At 37.2% G+C, this 22,301-nt stretch overlaps 1 protein-coding gene across 1 annotated transcript; it reads right to left on the reverse strand.

The window, feature by feature from the left end:
* Positions 1-2,022: 2,022 nt before the first annotated feature.
* Positions 2,023-4,889, reverse strand: LOC308690740 (growth arrest-specific protein 1-like). The gene has a single exon (XM_081365416.1). The coding sequence runs from the start codon at positions 4,340-4,342 to the stop codon at positions 3,557-3,559; it is 786 nt and encodes a 261-aa protein (XP_081221542.1). The 5' UTR covers positions 4,343-4,889; the 3' UTR covers positions 2,023-3,556.
* Between the last annotated feature and the right edge of the window lie 17,412 nt (positions 4,890-22,301).

The raw sequence follows: 22,301 nt of genomic DNA on the forward strand, positions 1-22,301 counted from the left end.
TTGACCATTCAACCATTCTTCAATCTAACCTATGCTTCAGCACTACAGCATAAATTTATAGGCTGAGGAATAGTTGCACAATGTAGCTGAAATATAACTCGAAAGTCCTGCTGTGAGGTTTCCTGTAGTTTTCTCATACCTCTTGCATATGGAACAATTTTTTTTCTTTTTGCCAATAGATAATTGAAAACACAACAAGCGAAGTGTACGGCCTCAAGACAACTGGTGCATTTTCTAAATGAATAATGAAGCAACTATAAATGTAAAGCTACATTATTTTGTTAAAATACAACCCGGACTTTACTTCATATGGTAAAATAAAAAACAAAATGAGTTTAAAATGTTATGATAATAATAAGAAGAAGAATTTTAAATAGATTTTCCAAATTAAACCATTTGAAACACTTAATTTATTGTAGTGTTTTTCCTTTAATTTATCAAAACCCTTCACCCATCAAATAACCATCACACATCGAAACGTACACGCGTTACTCTAAAATACACTGCCATGGCAGTACTCTTCTCTCCATTTTCACCCACAATGCCACTGCAGGAGAGTAACCCCCCCCCCAAAAAAAAAAAAAAAAAAAAAAAAAAAAAATCCATCTTTTTATTGAACAGGCCACAGTGACATGGCTTGTTTAGATTCTTGATTTCAATTGTTCCATCCTATTGGCCATTCTGAGAGCTCTCTTATTATTTCATACGGCACATGCTGGGCTCTATTGCACGGGCTGAAACTGAGAGCAAGAGGGGGAGGGGGGAGGGTAGTTTTCGACTACCCCCCAAAGATGATGAAGTATATAGACAGCAGTGGGGATTGCACAGAGTATGTGGACCAGGGGCCAGCGGATCTTTCCCACATGCTACCCCGTGGTTCGGCTCTGAAGAGGTGTCAGCGAGCTCTAGGGGAATGAAGTGCCTGGGTATTGTGCTGTTGAACTATTATGTGCTTAACATTACCATGACAAAAGTGCCACTCGACTTCTCCTCCTTTCAGTAGGCTGAAGGGCCCTTGTCCCCACACTAATAAAACATTTTGCAACCATCACCCCCATTTGAAGACCCTGGTGACAAGAGTGGGAGAATAAGAGTGGTAGTTTTTAACAGCATGGAGTTGAGAGACAGAGAGAGGCCTAGATGAACATGATTAAATGACATGGAGGCAACAATATATGCATATAGGCACCCTCAAGAGCCAGATGAAAACCCGCAAACATGTCATTTTCCCTTCGCAGAAAAAGTTTACCTGCAATCAAGCATGCCAGAACTTGGCACAAATTTGTTCATGTATAAAATGGAAATAAACTTAACCGCAACTGACACAATCCATAAGGAAACGGCTATATGTTAAAGTACAAATTATAATTGAAATTGGTTATATATTTCTAATGGTGGAAGTTTAGTGTAATGCATAAATTTCAGCATTTACAAGACCAACTTCGGAGCTGGTGTGATAGTGGATAATAGTCAATGCTGGATGGTTAAATATCACTTTAACTGACCAGCAAGGGTCATCAGTTACACTGCAGATGAAATGAATCCTTTTTCGAAGTCTCATCAAGAATCCTAAAACTAAAACACTTCAAGAGAGTCCGCACACTCTACCGAGGAACAAGTCCTCAAGTGCGAGATAAAATCAATACTTTACTGAAAAAAAGGGCACAAGTCAAGAATCCTGACACTGAAAAGTTGAAGTTCACTCTTATCCTACAGTCGACACCCTTCTGAGAGTGAATTTCTGCTGATTTTTTATTTCAGTAGCTAAAAAGATCCAAATATAGAACTTGTTACAAGATAATCAATTTGTGGTTCATGTTGTTCTGCTACTGTTTCTCTGTTAGTTTAGACTTTACTGCTTTACTTAATCTGTTCCTGAAAAGCTCTGCTGTGCTAACCAGCATATTCTAGATTTAGCATCGGAATCCATGCATGGTCACGCATGGAGTCAGTGCATTGAAACTCCCTAATGACATAATGAAATAAAGCAAACATAAATAAATTACACATACTCGGTTTGAGTCTTTGCACTTTAGTTTTTATGCCTTCTATAAAATGAACATCACTGAGGCAGTCATACAGTGGATTTAGACATTTCTACACAGTAAATAGTTCATCTTAGATAACACAATAAAAAGATTCTCTGAAAATCTGTACACTGTACAATATCTTAAAAGGAAAATAATTACAACAGACATTTAACTTCCCTTTAAAGCTGGAATCATCACCCTTTGTTTTCGAAGTTACTTTATGACAAAAATAAAGTTCACTCTCAAGAATCTCAAGGACTTTCATAAGGTTTATCAAATGTTAGCTAATATAGAGGTCTACTCATTCTTTCCAGCATTCCAAACACTTACAGAAGTTACTTATCCAAAGTCGTTTGCAACTTTATAAAAATACTTTACATATTTAAAAAAAATCTAATTTTATATTGGCAGTGCACAGTTTTATAATTACAACTTTCACTGTTAAAATGTCTAGGTAACAAAATAAACTTTTTCTATATCTTTATGGAAATAAATTTGTCCTTTACAAAACAGCACTTGAAATAGGCAAGTTGGTGTTTAAGGCAGTTGACTGACATAAAGTACTTTGTATCCCTGCTCTTTAATAACTTCAGAAACAGAATTTCAGCTTCAGAATTAAAACTTACAATAGACAAGACATTGTTCACCTGGGCCGAATCTGAAATGTAAATTTGCATAGTGAATCAAAACACATTTACAATGTGACACTTTCTGGAAATGAACTGCACCTAAATGTCACACAAAGCTTAACTTGTACTCTTTGGAGAAAAATTATGTCAAGCTCTATTAACATTTATTCCTTAAAGCTAACTCATGTCTATTTTTATGTTACTAGTACTTTTTTTTTTTACTTGCTAGCAAGTCATCTAATAGTGACTTTTTATTTCACTGGATTCATTAGCTAGGCTATTACATTCATTCTTGCTAGTACTTCCATTACTTATTCATTTGCTATTAGTCACTATCCCTAGTCATGTCAAATAGTGATAAGTAACTAATCCATTGTTACTGGTATGACATTGCTGACTTTTGCTATTAAATTTTATGGGGACATGTGGTTCAGATATAACCTATTTCACCAAGAATATAGGCTACTAAACTGAATATACACACTAGTTCATTGGTAACAATTTTAAACTTTCTAGTAAGATTTTTTGACTGGAAGTTAATTTAATGTTATGGCTACAAGATAACCATTCTGACGTGTCATTGCATATGACCAGTAACAGCAATTGTAACTTGTGAGAAAATTAATGTTACTATGATATATAGGCTAGTCATACTAGCAACTTCTGGAATAGCTACTAGTAACTTAAAAACAAGTAATGAACACCTAACAAAAGTTGATAGTCACTATTGGGTTACTTGCTATGAAATAAAAAAGTACAACAAAGACTAGATGTTTTAAGGAATAAATGTTGACATAACAGCTTGCCATAAATGAAGTGGAAAGCAGGAGAAAATTGACAAAATGCACTATTCCCGAACAGCCGTTGGAGCAGATCATTAACTCGCCTTCAAAGTGATCAAGGAAGCGGCACTAGAGCCAAAATGGATGCCACCACCACAGTCAAAACAGAACATGCCACAAAAGCAGAACCTGTGTTCCTCGTGGGCTCTGGCTCTGGGTAATCCTCATCATCAGGCTCATAGTCGTCCAAGCCACTGGAGCCTTCTTCATCCACAGGGGGAGAGTCAAAGCAAAGCGTTTTCATACTAGTTTTGATAAACTCGCATATAGTCCGCTCTGATCCATCACAGACGCAAGAATCCAGGAGTTGAGCTTTTGGTAGTTTGCGCATGTAAGCGATGACATTGCGGCATTGGTTCGAGCAGCTGGAGCCGCTGAAGAGTTTCCCGCAGTGGAATAAATAATCGCCCATCGCGCTTCGGCACTGGTTGTCCCTTTCGCACTGGCGCCGGGCTTCGGTGCAGCCCATGCTGCTAGTTTTGGGCAGGCACGGCTCGATGGCTCGTTTGATCTCCCGGCAGCGGGGGTCCGAGGCGCAGCTGCAGTCCTCCAGCGCCGGGCCGCTCTTGGTCAGGTTGAGTTGCACCAGCGACGAGATGCAGTGACTCGGACACTTCTTCCTGTGGCCGCTCAGGATCGATTCACAGGCGTGCAAATACTGGTCATACGCGTAATGACACTCGGGCTCCGACTGGCAGTTTAATATCGCTTGCCAGCAAATCAACCGACGGCCGTGGTGGTTGGAGGAGGCGATGGAAAAACAGCTTAAACACACAAGCACACAAGCGAAAGGCCAAAGTAAAGTGCGCGCGCCCCGAACCAAACTTGCACAAGTTGCCATATCGAAGTCTGTAATGGTTTGGTTGCCGTCAGGTCAGTTTTAAGCATGTATATTTCATATTTCCATTGTATCTACGGAGGGAACAATCCCTCAGATCATGTTTTGCAAGGTCCATCCAAAAGAAAAAAGTTTGTTCCACAATTGCGGTGAATTTATAAAGACATTTCCCTGTAATCCATGTTTTAAAAAGGAGCCTAAATTACGAAAAGTGCTATTTCCAGCAAACGGCTTGTTCACTCCATCATCTTGGGTTTTGCGTGTCCGTGTGACAGTGCGGTGATTCCTCCTCTCTTTCCACCTCTTGTCTTTCTTGTGGGTAACTTAGAAGTGAAGAGCTCACGAGCTCGTCCTTTCGCGTCTCGCGCTCACATCCAAATGTGCTCCCGAGCTACTCGCATCAAGCTTCCCCGACTGAACTGATAAATTCTCGAGCGTGCGCTTGTCGTCCGTCATTAAGTACGCTTAGGGACGCAAACAGATAATAACACGGCGTTCAAATACACACACTGGCCCCTTTCTGACCCGCTAGTTTTGCTTTATCAATTCTACTCCTGCGGAACTTTATGGGATTTCTATTGGTCAAACCGTTTGTTGTTGCAAATCTCGACGTCAAGTAAGGGGCGGGAAAATGGAGGTGGGGCATGATGGTTCAGGAATGGTCTCTCTCCAAAAGGTTTGGATTACCTCACAGCAGAAAGTGAGTTAGAAAGACCGACTATACTGCTGTTTCTCAGACGTTGTCGAAATGATGTGTGTTCTTGGGCAGTATATCTCAGCATTTGATTTTGTGCATGAATTTTCAAGAACAACCAACAACTTTATTGCTGAATATAAAATCCTAAATTACAATTTGTCATCAATAGTCAATAGCTAAACATAAATTATTTAAAAGAAACACACAGACACACACACACAAAGTATGGCAAGATTGTTGATTTCCTATTGTTTTCGAAAGCAGTCTCTTATGATCACAAGGCATTTACTTATATTAAAATAGCCTACAGTAAAACAGTAATATTATGGAATATTATTACCATTTAAAATAACTGTTTTAATATGAAATGTAATTTAGCCTATTCCTGTGATGTCAAAGCTGAATTTTCAGCATCATTACTTCAGTCTTCAGTGTCACATGATCCTTCAGAAATCATTCGACTATGCTGATTTGGTGCTCAAGAAACATTTCTTATTATTTTCAATGTTGAAAATGGTTGTGCTGCTTAATATTTTTGTGAAGGAATTATTTTTCAGGAATCTTTGTTGAACAGAAAGTTCTTTACTGTCACTTTTGATCAATTTAATGTGTCCGGACTATATAAATGCCTCATTCATTCATTCAAAAGTACAAATGTAGCTTATTTTAAATATTCTTACCAACCCCAAACCTTGTACAATAGTATGTATTTAGTATACATTTTCATTACAGAGGGTACATAAGAGTATCTATTATGTAAACTATGTCTTTCATCGAAAACAATTTCTCCTTGTAGACCTAAAGATGTGTTGTGAACTAGCTTTTAATTTGGAGTCAAATGTTTATGAGTGTTAAGTCAAGCCAACTTTATGCAACTTGAATATGAGTTTCCATCTATGCTCATTAAATCTAACTACATAGCCTATGGGGTTTCCTGAAGGAATCTAACAAATGTTTAGTGGAAAGTCCGTCATCTGTAATGGATTTCTTTCAAGAGATTCTGAAATACTGAATCAGAATTCATTTCAGAAATACAGTATTTGGCCTTTGCTAAAATAAATCGGCCCAGATTTCATTTTATACGTTTTTGTCCTTTTAGACATGATCTTACGAAATAGAATCTGCAAATGGAAAATGCATTTTGGCCGAATGCCATTTCAGCTTAATCCAGGAATGTTTGAAAATGATATATATTCCTGTCTCGTTCCACCGTGTCTAGTCGATTAGACAATAGAAAAAGAGACATTGGCTAAAAGCAATATCAACTCTGGGTTCAGATACAAAATGTAACGGTGAGCCGTGACTTCTTACGTGTAAAATGATAACATGCAAGTTCACACTTGAACATCAAAAGGGGGCATTTGCTGATGCTTAGGATGGAGGATGAGTGGGTCCACCTTGCACAAAGAGGGTTTGTGTTTCAAACACTACTCTGGAGTTAGGAATGTACCTTTAGGCCACTGTGCACCGAGCTTCTGACCCTAAACAATGAACTCAATGTCAGTTACGGATGGTCAGATCTGACAATGACGTTTTTGCACCAGTTCTAGGTGATGGATGTAGGGAACTCTATACCCTGTGAGTCAGAAGTCTTGAGAGCACAATGATTTGATCCAGAGATAATAGTTGACTCGTTCAGTTTCTTATAGTAAGATCAACTTTCTAATTTTTACTGTGGTGAATTTAAATATTGCCGAAAAATAATAACCACAGCAAGCATGCTGTTCGTCAAACACCTTTGTTTCTATTTCCTCTCAATACCTGAATCCTTAACAGCTTTACTTGGATATAAAGGAGATCTAAATAGAGGGAGGAAAACATTTATAAACAACCTTGTTGTTGTTTTTTGGCAGGTATAGATTGAAATAAGCCAGATGCTCATGCAAGAGAACTGCATGCTTTTACTTTAAATGGAAATTCATTTAAATTAACAGCACACAGCTTTAAATGGGGAGACAAGCCTCAACTATGTGACAAATGCAATGAAGTCACAGCACAAATTAAGTCCGTCCATGCTCATTATGAGAGAAACATTATTAAGTTGACTTGTTTATGCTATACACAGGAACAAGATGGTATTTTTGAGCAGGGCTTTGGAAATGTATGGGTGTCGTAAATGAGTGCTGATTTTTATCGATATAAAGCATACAAACAATCCACTTATATAGATATTTATAACTTTAAAGCAGAATTATTATTGGTTTAAAGGGGTAATTGAAATAAACAGAAAATATTTCGTCTCTTATTCCATTTTCTAAAATATTAGGGTATGTTTATATTTCTTTGCTTAATATTTTGTGCCGTAGTATTAGTCAAATGTTAACAGTTACCTTGCAATGATTAAGGCAAAAGGTAGAAGTCGCAGATTATAATCTTAGCTCAACATGTACTGCCAATTTATACGGTTTTAAAATAAATAATGCACTTTATATGGCTAAAATATTTTTTGCTGTAATCTAAGAATGCCTTTCTTACACTTTGGGAGGACTTAATGAGAAACAGATTCCTTACAATAATCCGTGGGGTGCTGTTGCCAAATTCCTGACCCTGATGGATGACCCCAAACAAAAACTCACCCGTGCTGTAATTAGAATAAACTCACATTACCCCCTCCCCCCCCCATATTCAATATTCAATAATCCAGTTCACATAGCAAAACACTGAAATCACACAACAAGAACATGACTACATTTTTAATACGTTAATCAATCATTTAAACTATAATACTATAACATACCTATAAATTGTTACATTTAAAACAAAAGAACAGAGGCATTTCAGCAGGATCAAGTCAAATGGCTATAAAATATTTTGAGATTGTTTTTATGCAAATATGTTTTAGTTCTATTTGGGAACCGTCCTATATGGATCAAATAAGAATTCTCTTAAAATCTGCTAAGATTCTACTGGATAAACATAATTTCCCCAAAAATAAACTGGAAATCAAATTCAGTGTATCCAGTTGGATCTTAATTTATTCATAGCGGATTGGTTCGAAATTATGATACAAATGATTTTAACATTCCGACAGGAAGTTGTGACACAAAGCAGCTGCTCTTGGTTTTATTGCGGCTCTAAACACACCGACAACTGTTGTTAGCGCCACGGTAGAGATATAGACAGCTGCCCTATGTGTCAGAATCAATTGAGTAATAAGCTTTATAACATAATCATTCTGGTTGTATTGTTTTCATTTTTTTTAAAGCATTATATCTGGACAAAATTGTGCTTCATTCTTTTTCATGAACACAACAAAATAAAAATAAAAATAAAAAACGAACACAAAGACTAAGCCTTTCAGGGAGTATTGTCAGTATCTATGTGGAGTGTCCTCTGGAATCCAGACATCAATATTTCAGTCAGGGAGGATGTTGACTAAAAACCTCTTTCATTCTCATTCCATTCCAGCATTACCATCTCATCTTCTGACTAACACCAGATAGGAGGACCGATATCTTGCCAAGTCCTGTTTGAACCCACGAATCAACTCCCTTGATCAGCGCACACACTCACAGACCAGCTGTTCCAACACATGGCCCCCTTCCCTTTCCATACTACAAGTGACTATTTATACAGGCCTAAGGGCCCATCATACCATTGCAAAGAGGAGAAGAATTTCATGCGTGCATATGGGGCCGGCCAATAAAGACATAACCCCTCACAGACATGACCTTAATCCAACAAACATGGAGTGCAGCATGGAAGAATTTTACTACACGAGACACAACAAAGCCTGACGGAAAATACGAGTGGCAACCACAAAACATTCTATGTAGGCTTTAATGATATTTAGATATCAAAGAGCAACGCTAAAGTCACGCAAATGCATGCTTGAGACTTGTTTGTTCAGAATTGAAGCTTTGGATACAGGGTCAGGTGTACAAATAATTCAGATATGAGTAATTCTTTAAACGTTCACTAAATTATTGGTCTGTGTTGTGTCCCACACCCACTTGCAATTATGCACAACCCTGCTAATCTTTCACAATAGTTAATACGCCAATTTGTTGATGTTTTTGGCAAGCTGCATTCATTACACGAATACTTCAAAAGCATATTAGTTAAGAGAGTATAAAATATTCACAGCCAAATAAAATATAACCACACCTGTCAAGCTGTGGTTGTGGGAAGATGTTCTCTGAATTTCTGAAGCCTGTTTCAAACACCTTGTCAGCCCTGTATTGGTATCTATAAGAAGCATAGCTTGTAAAACACAAGCTCGCGGAACCTTTAGTAACCTTGAGATGGTAAAGGGTAAGTGTCTAAAACGGCATGCAGGATTCCTCCTACATAATCAGCCCAACTATAACCCTCTCTCGTCGCCCTATGCCCCCAATTGTTGCCAAAAGCCTGGCCTGACCTGTCTGGTTATGGAGACGTAAAGAACGAGCAGGTAATGTGAAACCCTTAGCATGATTCCTCCTTTTGGTACCTTACGGCCGTAGCCCGTTGTGTTATGGGGCCGCTTTGTTGGAGCGATCACTGTGGGCCTGAATGCTGGCCACCGCAAAGCTTAGAATAACTGAATGACACAATGGTTTCTTCTCTAAATAAACAGATGTAGGGAGACTGTTAAAACTCCTAGCCCCCTTTTTGCTCTGCCAGAATTTTTTTTCCCCCTCGTTCCCATCTGCGAGCTGTAAGAACAATTTCTCACTCCCTTCCTCCTCTGAGAAATGGTGAGTTTTCATTCTGGGCAGCTGTGGAGCTGAGCCCTGCCCTTCTTATTTTACCGCTTTGATTAGATGATATCAGCTATCACATCGAGTCCACATAATTGCATCTCACTAGCGTTCTGTCTCTCCCTTTTCTTTCCCGCAGGCACATGTTAAGGAAATTGCATTTGTCAAGCCCTTAAGCAAAACATTTTCTGTTTTAGATTACAACAACAGTCACATTCTCTAGGTGGGGTCTTCAGTTAAATGTGATTTACCTGTTGCTAACAGCATTTAGAGAAGGGTAATGACTTCTATGGTAATATGAGAGAAAATATGCAGCATAGAGAATACAGTACCGTTTAAAAAACTTGAGTTAATGAATTTTTTTTTAAGAAATAAATGGATACTTTTATTCAGCAAGGACACATTAAATGGAAAAAATGTGCAATAAAGACATTTATAATGTTACAGAAGATTATTTCAAATAAATTCTAGACTTTTGAACAACTATTCATCAAAGAAAAAAACGTAATGGTTTTACGTTGATAATAATAAGAAATGTTTATTGTGCACCAAATGATTAGAATGATAATGGAATGATTTCTGAAGGATCATGTGACACTGAAAACTTCTGAAAAATCTTTCCCATCACAGGAATAAATTACATTTTTAAATATATTCAAATATAGGAAAAAGAGTTACTTTAAACTGTAATAATATTCTACAATATCACTGATATTTTTGATCACATACAGCCTTGGTCAGTATAATACACTTTATTGGAAAACAAAAAAAAATCTTACCACAACTTACCACAGCAGTATAGTGTATGTAAAAAAAAAAACTATTACAAAACATTATGTGTGTTATTAAATGTGTGGAATTATTGTTTTGCGTCAACCATGTTCTTCTTGGTCTAGACTAAATTGAAACAGAACAATAAGTCTACATTTAACCTTTTTACATTTAACCACAGTAAAGTTGTGCAATTGCAACGAACACTCACAATCAGTTAATAACTCTGCAATCCACAATCAACTATAAAAATACCATTGTCGAAACTCCCATGAGAGAACTATGAATCATCTAAATAGCTTTGGGTTTGGAAATTTTGTGAGAACTTTGCTTTTACGGTCACAGTGGAGTCACATATTATGCTTTAAGCTGAATGAATTCAAAACAGAAGCACTGTTAAATAGCAATTAGACATTTAATATCTGGTTATTCATGGAATTACACATGGCAAATTATTGTGTAGGGTTATTACAGGATAACCTAGAACAATAGGGTGGGTTTGCATGTGTTGTTGTGTATGTGAATGATGCTGTGACTGGTTCTCTGTTATCTGTACAACTCTCAGCCCAACTAATATATTCTCTATGTGTATAAAAGCAAGATTCTGCCTGCAAAACATTTTATTATTTCGACATGGAATGATTCTAGTGGTAAACAAGAGTCTCAGGTTAATAACAGGCAGCTGATATTTTATAGACACTTTATAGCTGCCACTATCTCTAACTTACCATGTCAATCTTTCATGTGGTCTTGATCTAGCATCAGATAAATACACTTCCATGTAATCCAAGGTTGAAAAAAACTAAAACAAATGTTCTTGTGCCATCCAAAGTTGACAGAATTAATGCAGCTTTCATCACATGTCGCCGGCAAGCAGTTTCTTTTAGCACCTATATAAATATGTTGTCACAGCCTGTATGTCTATACAATTGACAGGGATGTAAGGAAATATGCCTGAAAGTGTTGTGTCACAGTAAAATTTTACAGCGTCCATTAATAAAGCTGTTTTTAATTGTGAACAGATGTGACCTTATTAGCCAAGTGATTATTCACAACTGCATAAATCTCACTCAGAGAAAATGCACGCTCAGCATTCACATAGCACAGCGTTTTATGAACCTATTTGTTACTATTATAAATGATCAAGAATCCAAGCTGTTGCAAATCTATACGAAAAACACTCTTTAAAGAAACTTTCCAAGAAACAGATGCTCATTTGCAATACACGCCTGAAAAATTCCCACACAACACTCATCGCTTCACTCTCAGCTGAGCTTGGTTAATGTAAATATATCTTGATGCTGGTATTTTGCAATAACGCACTCATTAGTGTCTGGTTTCTGCTAGTACTGCCATTGCTTATGACTCTGGAGTCCCACAGATGTCTTCAGACATATTCATCACTTCTTGCCTAAAGGTCACTGCTCAGTAATCCATCAGGAACTTGCTTCTTTTCCTCCCGGAGTATGGTTCAGGCCGAGGTTACAAACATCACACTAGATTTATGTGCAGGGAGGTTGCACTTTTCTACCACGGGTTGTAATGTTGTGTGATTTCCATGTCATGGTTGCCCGTGCTAGTACATGGTTTTTAAAACCAGCTTGTCAAGTTTTAAGGCCTTATGGAGGACATGCTATCTTTATTACACTAAGCACATACTTTGTGCAAGAGTCTGCTTTACCCCAAAACATTTGCAAATAACTGAAAGTCTAAAGTTTTTTCTTGGTCCAGTTCTTTTCAAACTGAATGACCATTTAACTAAAACAAGGGAACGAATTATAACACGGTATACAACCGATTCTAAATTAGTGGCCATGCTCTTTTGTTTTGTCATTTAAAGTGTTATCAAATGTCCTTAAACTGTAAAAAAATAAAAGAATAAAAAAGAGAATTTTTGCTGCCTTAAATTTTTAAGTACAATAAACTTGGATGTTTAAGTCATTTCAACTTAAATTACATTAAACTGACTTAAAACAATCTTGTATAACTTATAAAAAAAGTTGAAAATTGCTTAACTTATTTTGATAAGTTAAAGCAATGTAAAAACACATGTTGTCAACTTATTGATCATATATTTTTTACAGTGGCTAATCATTTTATATGCTACAAGTGAATTTAGACATTGCAACAAATATGAAATGTATATATATTGTACACCATACAAAGTTTTGGTTATTTGTATATATCTATATTATTATATGTATCTATATAATTATAATTAGGGATGCAGGATATATTAGCATCATATAAGTTATCAGCTGATTAGAGATTTTTAAGTGAATTTAGACATTGCAACAAATATAAAATGTATATACATCATGAAAAATATATATTTAAATTTCCTATCAAATTTTTTTTTTTTTTTTTTTTTTTTAAGATGAACCAAAAGTGAGCCGTGTATGAAAACAAAGGTAAAAATAGGTAAATGGACATGCACAATTAAATATCTACCAATATTAAAAATCTCTAATCGGCTGATAACTGATATGGTGCTAATATATCCTGCATCCCTAATTATAATTATATAGATACATATAATAATATAGATATATACAAATAACCAAAACAGAACGGTTATCCGGACCACACCTATTTGGGTAGGGTGGGTAGGGTTAGGGTTACACTGTAAAAAATTTGCTGTAGTTATGCAGATGTTTGCCAGTAACTTACTGTATATTTAAATTGATGTTATTTACTGGCAACAGTTTGTTCAAAGTTAAATGAACATTAAACATTGACAAGTCTTTGTCTTTACAGAATAAAACTATAAAATAACAATCTAATGCAAAGCATTCGGGGAACCAGAAATCTTCATCAACCTTTTTCTGTTTTTTTTTCCTTCAGATTTTGGTTCCCAGAATGCTTTGCATGAGGCTGTTATTTTAGTTTTATTCTGTAAAGATAAAGACTTGTTAATGTTTAATGTTCATTTAACTTTGAACAAACTGTTGCCAGTAAATAACATCAATTTAAATCTACAGTAAGTTACTGGCAAGCAGCTGCCAGTAATACTTAATTTCTACAGATTTTTTTTACAGGGTAAGGGTTAGGGTTAGGTTAACCGTATAGTACATTTACTTGTGGTCACGTGTGGTCCGGATAACCGTATAGTACCACCAAAACATTAAACTTTGTATGGTGTACCTTTGGCTGGCTCTCAGAATGATCAATAACAATATAATATTATCTGAGGAATAAATGCCATTATTGTGTTGGTTTTCTTCCAAACATAAGAAACTAAACTCTGCAGGAACCTGCCAATACTTATTCCAATGATCAAGGGTTTCAGTGCCTGCAGCATCATGGTTGCTTGGTGCTCAAAACATACAATAGGCCTATAAAAGAACATCGTAGACACTTATCCAGTCAAAAGAACAGATGATAACTTACATAAATGCTACTTTCTGAGCATTACAACTCATAAATATTATAAATATGCCAGTATTGTTGTAACATGTTCAAACAAAAACACTAAACAGCCTCTTTGTCAAGAATTATCTCCACATCTTTATGTGTTTACTTCAGCTTTACATTATGGTTTTGCAGAGGATCATGCTTTGGTAACAATGCTTTGCAAATTAATATGTTTTATCTACAAAATAATCCATATTAATGGATGTTGGGCTTGGAAAAGCACAGAAGACAAAGTTACAGATAAGATAAGATAAGCAGGTCAAGATCAACAGTTTGGCAGAGCCACTGACAGCCATGTTATGTTCAAGAAAAACAACAGAAACCCTTATGAATAAAAAACATTAAAAATTATAATCACATGCAGGTGTCTATGCATTGTCTGACTTGATTCCATCTTCATCACATTGTCCAAATTCTGATCCATAAAGATTCTATAAATCAAGTATCTCAATAATAAATATATCGTTTTCTTACTCTGTTTGTCTTTCATAGACTCGTACAAGCAAATATTCACAAAAAAAAAAAATGCATGCACAACCTCCTGGTGGTCTTTCCTCACACAGAACACCTTAATCACAACCTCCCAAGCACTGAAAAACACACACAGACACACACACAACTCTTCACTCCTTAAGGAATCGGACCACCTTCAGCCTGATATACACACAGCGCTGCTCATAAACAGTGGAAAGCTCATCTGCTCTCGCTTGTCTTTGGGATGTCACTGGGTCATTAATTCTAAAGAGAATCAAAAGTAGTCAGGGGTCTAATACAGGTCAGTTTCCAATATCTGTCAGCATGTAAATTCGCAAACATTCCCTCTCTTGAACTTAAAGTTAAATGTCCTGTTTGTGGAGCATGAAACTATAGCGCTTATGAGTACTGACCTGAACACTGGTGCTTGTGCAAGTAGCCATGCAAGTGCTCTGCTGAGAGTTTAGGACGACTGTTTAGTATTTCAATCCTCGTTTTCTCTGTCTCGCTCTCCCTGCCTGCCCCAGAATACTATAACCACTTGACTTGAGCTGAGACCGCAACAAAAACATGGCAATATGATTTGGATTCACAGTAGACATAGTTCCCTGCCGCTAGACTCTTGTGGAATGTTTTCATTGCGGCCTCCTGTGTAGCCTATTAATTGGCCTCATGTTATGATCTTGCCCCGGGACAAGGCATCCTATTGGCAAAGCTACATTTAATTGAGTTCAACTGTGTGAGACCATGACCACTGTTGCAAGATGAAAAACATAAATCATGTCCATACGAACACAAAATACAAACAAAAGGTATTATAATACATGCATTTTGACCAACATAAATTAGTCGCCCTAAAACATGAAAAACAGTTATTATGTTACCTTATATTATCTTCACTTCTTAGATCCCCATACATTTGTAGACACTTGTTATTATTGTCAGGATTATGTTTTGTTTTGTTGTGGGGGTTTTTTGTGCTTCAATTTAGTTTAGCCTTGATTGCTCCCTAATTTGTCTCCTTAGTTAATGGTTACAGTACATTTACCTGTTGTCTAATAGTTCCCTTATTACCTCTGTGTATAAGTACTCCCTGTTTTGTTCTGTTCCTTGTCGGTGTTTGTCATTATTAACTGTGGTAAGCATACACTCCTGAGATTCTACCGTGTATTCCTGTTTTGTGAATTAAAGAATATTTCGATTGAATTCCTTTGTCATTCGTGTTGGATTGCAACCACAACCATGACAGTTATACAGGGCACGTCTTTTTCCACCTCCTACGGCACAACAATCATCTTTTGAGTGTGTGGCACTCCATTTTCTGCTATTGTTATTATTTTGAACACATTTCTTTTCTACGTATCGGTGAAATGTGCTTTCAAAATGGGCTGCATTCAAGTCCAATTGTAGACATGCACTCACAGACTTCCCTAAGCACTTCCCCTCAGGGGAATCCCCAAAGCCATTTTGAAGTGTGTTCAACTTCATCAAGTGGTCGAGGGAAGTTTATTTGGAGAATCCCTCAACCCCTCAATTTTGACAGAGGGAGTAAGTCTACTCAACATGTATACTTCAGGCAGATCCATAGACCACAACGCAACACGTCACAGCAGGGTGTGCTTAATTTACTCACACGCAACTAAGTGTATGATATTGGAGTTAATTTGACAAATTAACCACATTTAATATACCTTAAGCTGACAGTTTTTTTTACATAGTTATAGTTTATTGTATTGTTATCATTTTCATGTGTGAATTTTGAAATATTTTAGATTTAATATAAATATATTAATCTTTGTTTATATTATTTTTTTTAATCAGCTCCATTGCAGATTCCAAGTGATCACCGGCATAGAGTGTTCCATTTAAACACATTACAAGGGTTCATAGTCTATATTTGTTCAATATTTTATACTATATGTTGGAAATGATTATTGTCATGTTCATTGTTTGTAATGTGACTGACATTTAAATAAAAAATTAAAAAACAAGTTAGCGTGGAGAAGGGCGCAAATAATTTGACTTAAACCCATGGGCTGCATCTGAAATTGCATACTCTCTTGAGTAGGTATTATTTTAAATAAGTAATTACTTCACGACCGCTAAAAAAGTATGTTCTATATGGTATGAATGTGTGTAGTATGACAACCCGTTCTCATACCCAAGGCGTCACTTTCGACCATGCTTCAATATCTGACGCTCAGAGCACCCTTTAGCGTCCATATGAGACGCATAACCCTACCACAGACCTAAACCTACCCAACCGAAGCGTCACATATTGACGCTAAAGGGTGCTTTGAGCGTCAGATATTGACGCTTCCGAAAGCGTCAGTTACATGACGCCTAAACCTACCCATAACCGAAGCGTCACATATGGACGCTAAAGGGTGCTTTGAGCGTCAGATATTGAAGCATGGTTGAAAGTGACAAAAAGTGACGCCTTAGGTATGAGAATGTGTTGCGTATGAATGTAATTCGGACTACATTCGGCATGTCATCATTATCATGTTGTCACAATTATGTTCTGTCTAGTCTGCACCTGTTCTCGTTAGTCCCTGATTAGTTTACCTTTCTCCACCTGTGTCTAGTTAGTTTCTTCATGTCCTCCTGTTCCTCCGGTTCTCGTTAATGTTAGATGTGGTTGTGTCTGTCCTGCTTGAACTCATCAAGTGAAGTTTGTGTTTACCCTGATCTTCGTCTCGTGCCTTCAACTACCACCACAGCGTTACACACGTGACCTACCAGCGTCAGTTGCATCGCCTCACTGCCATTCATAAACCCTCTCCCGTGGCCTTATGGGATAGTAAAGTGTCCATCATATGCACACTTCAGAATCTTGCAGAAAATAGGGCATCTGGATTTTTTTGCCTATCTCTTTCATGAGGACTGTGAATTCGGACATACTGTTCTACTTTTGTCACCTACTGTTTTTCACCTACTATAGTGGGGATGTATGCGATTTCGAATGCAGCAATGGTCTAAAACGGTTTGCGAATCAATCACAATAATTCAGACAGTTCACTCGCGCACTGAATCGTTTGGAGTAGTGTCTTTCTCCATAAAAACACAAAAACATAATGAAAAAAATTGTCACTAGATTACCAGCGATTCATTTAAATCAAACCTGCAGTTGTATTCTATCGATTGACACAGATGAAGAAAATCTTCCAACACTTGCATATGAAGCTTGTGAGTAATTCATATTAACTGCAGGTAAAGCATTTTTCCGGCCAAAATGGTTAAACGAACGGTATCTTTATCAAAGTGAACCATTGCATTAACATGTTTCATGGACATGTAGGCTACCATATAAATACCATAGTACATGAATATGGAAATCATTCAGTAACATTTATCAGAGTACAATGGTATTATTACAATCTGATACTATCACCATGTTACTACTACAGTAATTCAGTTTTTGAAAGGTAACTTTGTGGAAAAAATAGTCCAGTATTTGAGTGAGTCTTTTAGAGATGCTTTGTGGCCCATAGTCACATATAATGCTACAAAATAGTACTGAAGGAAATGTAAAAATATTCTGACCCTATTGTTTTTTAATTGCCTTTTTCCCAGTGAATCAAGTGAATCAAACCAAGGTTGTTCGTAAAGAAGTGAGCCTGTTAAATGACTGTCACAATATACATACTGTATCTTATTACAAGTTTTATCTTGGTTATATAAAAAAGTACCATTATAAATGTATCCATGCCTAACGTTTGTTCAAGCCAGGCACAAAAGTGAAAGTCCATCTATGGTGTATTTGCATTTTACTTGTAAGCAATCGGCCTGTTAATTTAAATTAAGACATTAGTTGCAGTGTGATTTAGTTGGTTCACACAGCTGTCCACAGCCTGTCATGGCAGATTCCTCTATCTTTGGCCTAAGAAGCAGATCTAATTTGAGTTTTAACACCGGGCATGACATCACTGCCTATAACAAGCATTGACTCCCCCCAGCTTGAAGATGAAATCAATACCCCTAGAAGAAGGAAGGATAAGTATCTCCCACTCTTTTGAAGCACTCCCACATTCCAAACTACAACGAAGAGTAAAGATTGTCCTAATGATCATTTTGCATATACAAGTTTATTCACACTGAGAGCAAATTCCATTGAAAGTGAGCATAGGAATGGAGTGAGTAGGGTGAATGATGCACACTTTCAATGGAATTTGCCCTCAGTGTGAGTAAAACTTTATGTGGTGTTCCAAAGTATACTTTTAAGAAAATTCTACTTTTAAGATTGTTGTAGAAAATAAGTTTTGCATCAAATTAAGCCTCTTTAGGGCTTTTCACACTGCACTTAACCCTGTTGTTCTAAACCCAGCTCTTAACTCTTAATGTTTCACACTTGTAATTTAGAAGTGAGTTTAGCACATTTTACCTAGGTTTATCAAAACCTGCTTCAAAATTAAGGTTTGCACCACTTTTGTGGTCTTAACCCCGCATTCCTCAAATTCACATGCTTTGGACAGTCACAGAAATGCAGCTCGTTGTAAACAAACAGTCATTTCAGCATTTCAGGGGAACAATGTCAAATGATGACAGAAAACACGACAATGATAGCAGTCGACAATGTACAATATGAGGATGCACAATGCTAGAGCCTTTATGTAAATGGGTTGTGTGCTGCGCTCGTCCAATCAATGACATTGACACTGCAAATAGGCAAAAAAGAATGTTAACCCAGGGCTAGGAATGTACAGTGTGAAACGCCAGCATATAAATATGATTGATAATTAACCCTGGATAAATAACAGTGAACAAATGTGAAGCAAGATAACCCAGGATTCCATTAGAATGACCAGGGTTAACTATTTCAAGTGTAAAAAATTGAAAAACTTTTGCATCTCATCATTGGGCATTTGGTAAAAAAAAAAAAACATAAAAAGAAACGTGTAAATATTTAAGCGATATTTCACAATGGGTTTAAATTGGCTCAATTCCCAGGTAACTCCTTGAAGTGAGCAAATTCATGACCCTTCACTAATTGCCTCATAGAAGAGCCGTGAGTAGCATCCCATTCCTGTAGTGCCCTTCAATGGTGCAAAATACAGATGCACTGCATGAGTTTTTTGGCATATCTTTGTATGGCTGGGTTTTGGTGAGTGAGTGTGGTCTAAATCACTAAAGCCTGGCGGAAGTTATCAAAATGATAAGACGGCTTATAGCACCTTTCATTTCTGTTGCTTTGTTATTCCATGAGCCATCTCGGAAAGCAAGCAGGTGTTCTTCTCCATGGAAAGCAAAGGTTTATGTCTTTAGCCTCGGGGACTTTAGGTGTACGTGAAAAGAGAGAGCTTTACACCCTTGGCCCCTAGCTGGGTTTTAACTTAGTGGAATGCACTGTGGCGCTGCAGTGGCCTGCTGGGGGATATTTAACAACCCCTGGAGTGAAGTTTAAATTCCCTAGCTTTTCCTTTACCAACAATCTTTTTTGATACAACATGTACAACAGCCAGTTGCTTGAGCATTGCCCATACGATGGTGGAGGTATTATTTTGTCCCCAACTTTGGTGTTTCATTTGGCTGTGACGCTGTTTGTGTGCACATTGTGTAAGAAAAAGAAATCACATAGTCTAGTGAGGTTACCAAGGAGAAGCACAATGTGGCGAGTGTAAGAGGATTTGATAGAGCTTTCAAACTTAATGTACAGACAAAAAATTGACAGATTCTGTTGACATCTAGAGACTGAAAGTCTAGTGAGTTACAGGAGACCCCGTGAACAGAATGGTGGGCCTACACACACATACACACACACTTATTCAAACACAGTCCCCTCAGAAATCCCGGAAAACAGAGCCGCCACTGGACAAGGAATCCCAGCCAGTCTGAGATAACATTGGAACAATCCAGACCTTCTTCTGTCCTGTCGAGCTTACTTACCGTCACTCTTTAGGGCTCAATGAAGATGGATGAGGCTAGCAGAGGCACTGTTTGTCTGTCAACGTGGAGGCGTGTGGACGGTGCAGAGGACTTGATAATATCAGACTGAAGGCCTCTATGCCTGTTGTTAAACAGCCCCTTCACTGCCCTCCCATCCTAGTTCCACAGCTCACCATAAAGTCTTGCATCAGGACAGAGGCCAGTTACTTCTGGCACACAATTACAAAGTGACCCTTTCTGTTCCTGGCAGGCGTAAGAGAGGCAATTGATGGCGTAATCAGCGATTAGGGCAGCTGTAGGTTCTCACTATCACACTGTGATGCATCCTCCTTCAGCTGGAAACAAGATTTGGATAATATTACTGTTTATCATGATGACATATATGATGGCAGACTAATCTACACTAAACAGCTCTTTAATTTTTTATGTTTGTCACTTTCCAAAAATAGGGTAGTCCTTAAATCCTTAAAAAGGTCATTTCTAATGGTTATTTTCTATTAATTTCATATGAGGTTACTTAAAATTAAACTCAGTAAGGGGCCGTTTACACAACACACTTTGACATTTCACCGGGCTACTTTTCCATGGTTGTTCCATTGTTTCAAACATTCGTTAGATGGATGTCTGACAATTGCGCTCACGTCTAGCGTCTTTTGCTGCGTCTCGCACAACGCAGTGTTCTAAAAAAATGCCGCCCAAGATAAAATCAGTTCACCGTTTTAAAAACCGTCTCAATATCTTGCATGTTTTTTCCCCATTCCACTGTTCTCGTCTCACAGTAGTTTTGAGTTTTCCAAGTTGCAGTATGTTTTCATAGTACATTTGATGCTTTTATTTATATATATATAATAATAATAAAAAAAAACCTTTCTCAGGGTGTAATTTCTCTAGGTTTTAAATCATTCAGACATGTAATATTTACTATTTAAATTAATGGGTGCTAAGAAATGTTCACCACATTCCCAACAGTTTGTGTTTTATTGCAAGTTAAGTTCTTAAAGCCTTTGGAACAGCAAATTTTCAGTGTTATGGTAACAATTTGTTATTGCATTTGTAATAGTTGATTTAAACAAAGCTGTCAAAATGCAAGAATTTGGATGGGTCATGGGAGTTAGTGTACCATGGCCCCTGTGTGCTCTCCCAAAAGAGCAGAGGCCCCAACTTTCATCACAGGTCCTAGCATGCCTCTTCAAGGACCTATGTTCTTAAGCAATCTAGCCAACACTCTGTCCAAAAGACCTTTATCATGAAAGCATATTCAGAGGTTGAGTAAGCTTTTTTGGCCTCCTCCATCGCTTTGAACTTGAGATAAGGTGGCCTCCACATGGTCACCATGTGTCTATCTATCCGGTTTTACTCTTTGTGTCTGGATGGAGACCACAAGAGCCCTGGAGATCTCCTGCACTTAATATTGAGTAAGTCTAAAGTATTCTCTGATGTCCATAGCTGGAATGTTGACTGATGTCTTTGGAGTTATTTGGTGTCACTACAATCTAGAATGTATTATCAGTTCATTAAAAAACTTCTTCTTTTAACTATATGACCCATATGAATCTGATATATTGTTTCTATGGGTAAAAACATGGATTTTTTTTGGCCGTTTTCGCAGATCTGTCTGAACAGAAATCATTTTTGCCGCCTGTACGGGAAACAGCTGCAAATTGTTATTACATCGTTGTCGTGTAAACGTACCCCAAATTAATTAATTCTATGAACGATTCATCAGACCGATTCAAATGGTAACTCATTATGAGGTCCTTTTGGATGAGGACTAGCTCAAATGAGTCACTTGTTTGTGAATATGAATACAGTGGTTTTGGTGTATGTTTTATTTATTTAATGTTTTATTATTTTTATTCACTAAAAAGATCCAGATTAAAAGAGTCATTTCGATGTGAATCAAACTACACTGCTTGGTCACACCATATGTAGGCCTACTATTCTACCCATTCAAATGAAGACCATGATTAATCAAAAACTCTGTTTTATGCATGCCAGGCCAGTAGTTGGCGATGTCACTTTGTAATAAAACACTACA

Source organism: Scardinius erythrophthalmus, assembly GCF_964197995.2.
Source record: "Scardinius erythrophthalmus genome assembly, chromosome: 5".
Lineage (NCBI taxonomy): Eukaryota > Metazoa > Chordata > Actinopteri > Cypriniformes > Leuciscidae > Scardinius > Scardinius erythrophthalmus.

Coding starts and splice junctions, on each gene's coding strand:
- LOC308690740 (XM_081365416.1), bottom strand. CDS start 4,342: ATGGCAACTTGTGCAAGTTTGGTTCGGGGCGCGCGCACTTTACTTTGG.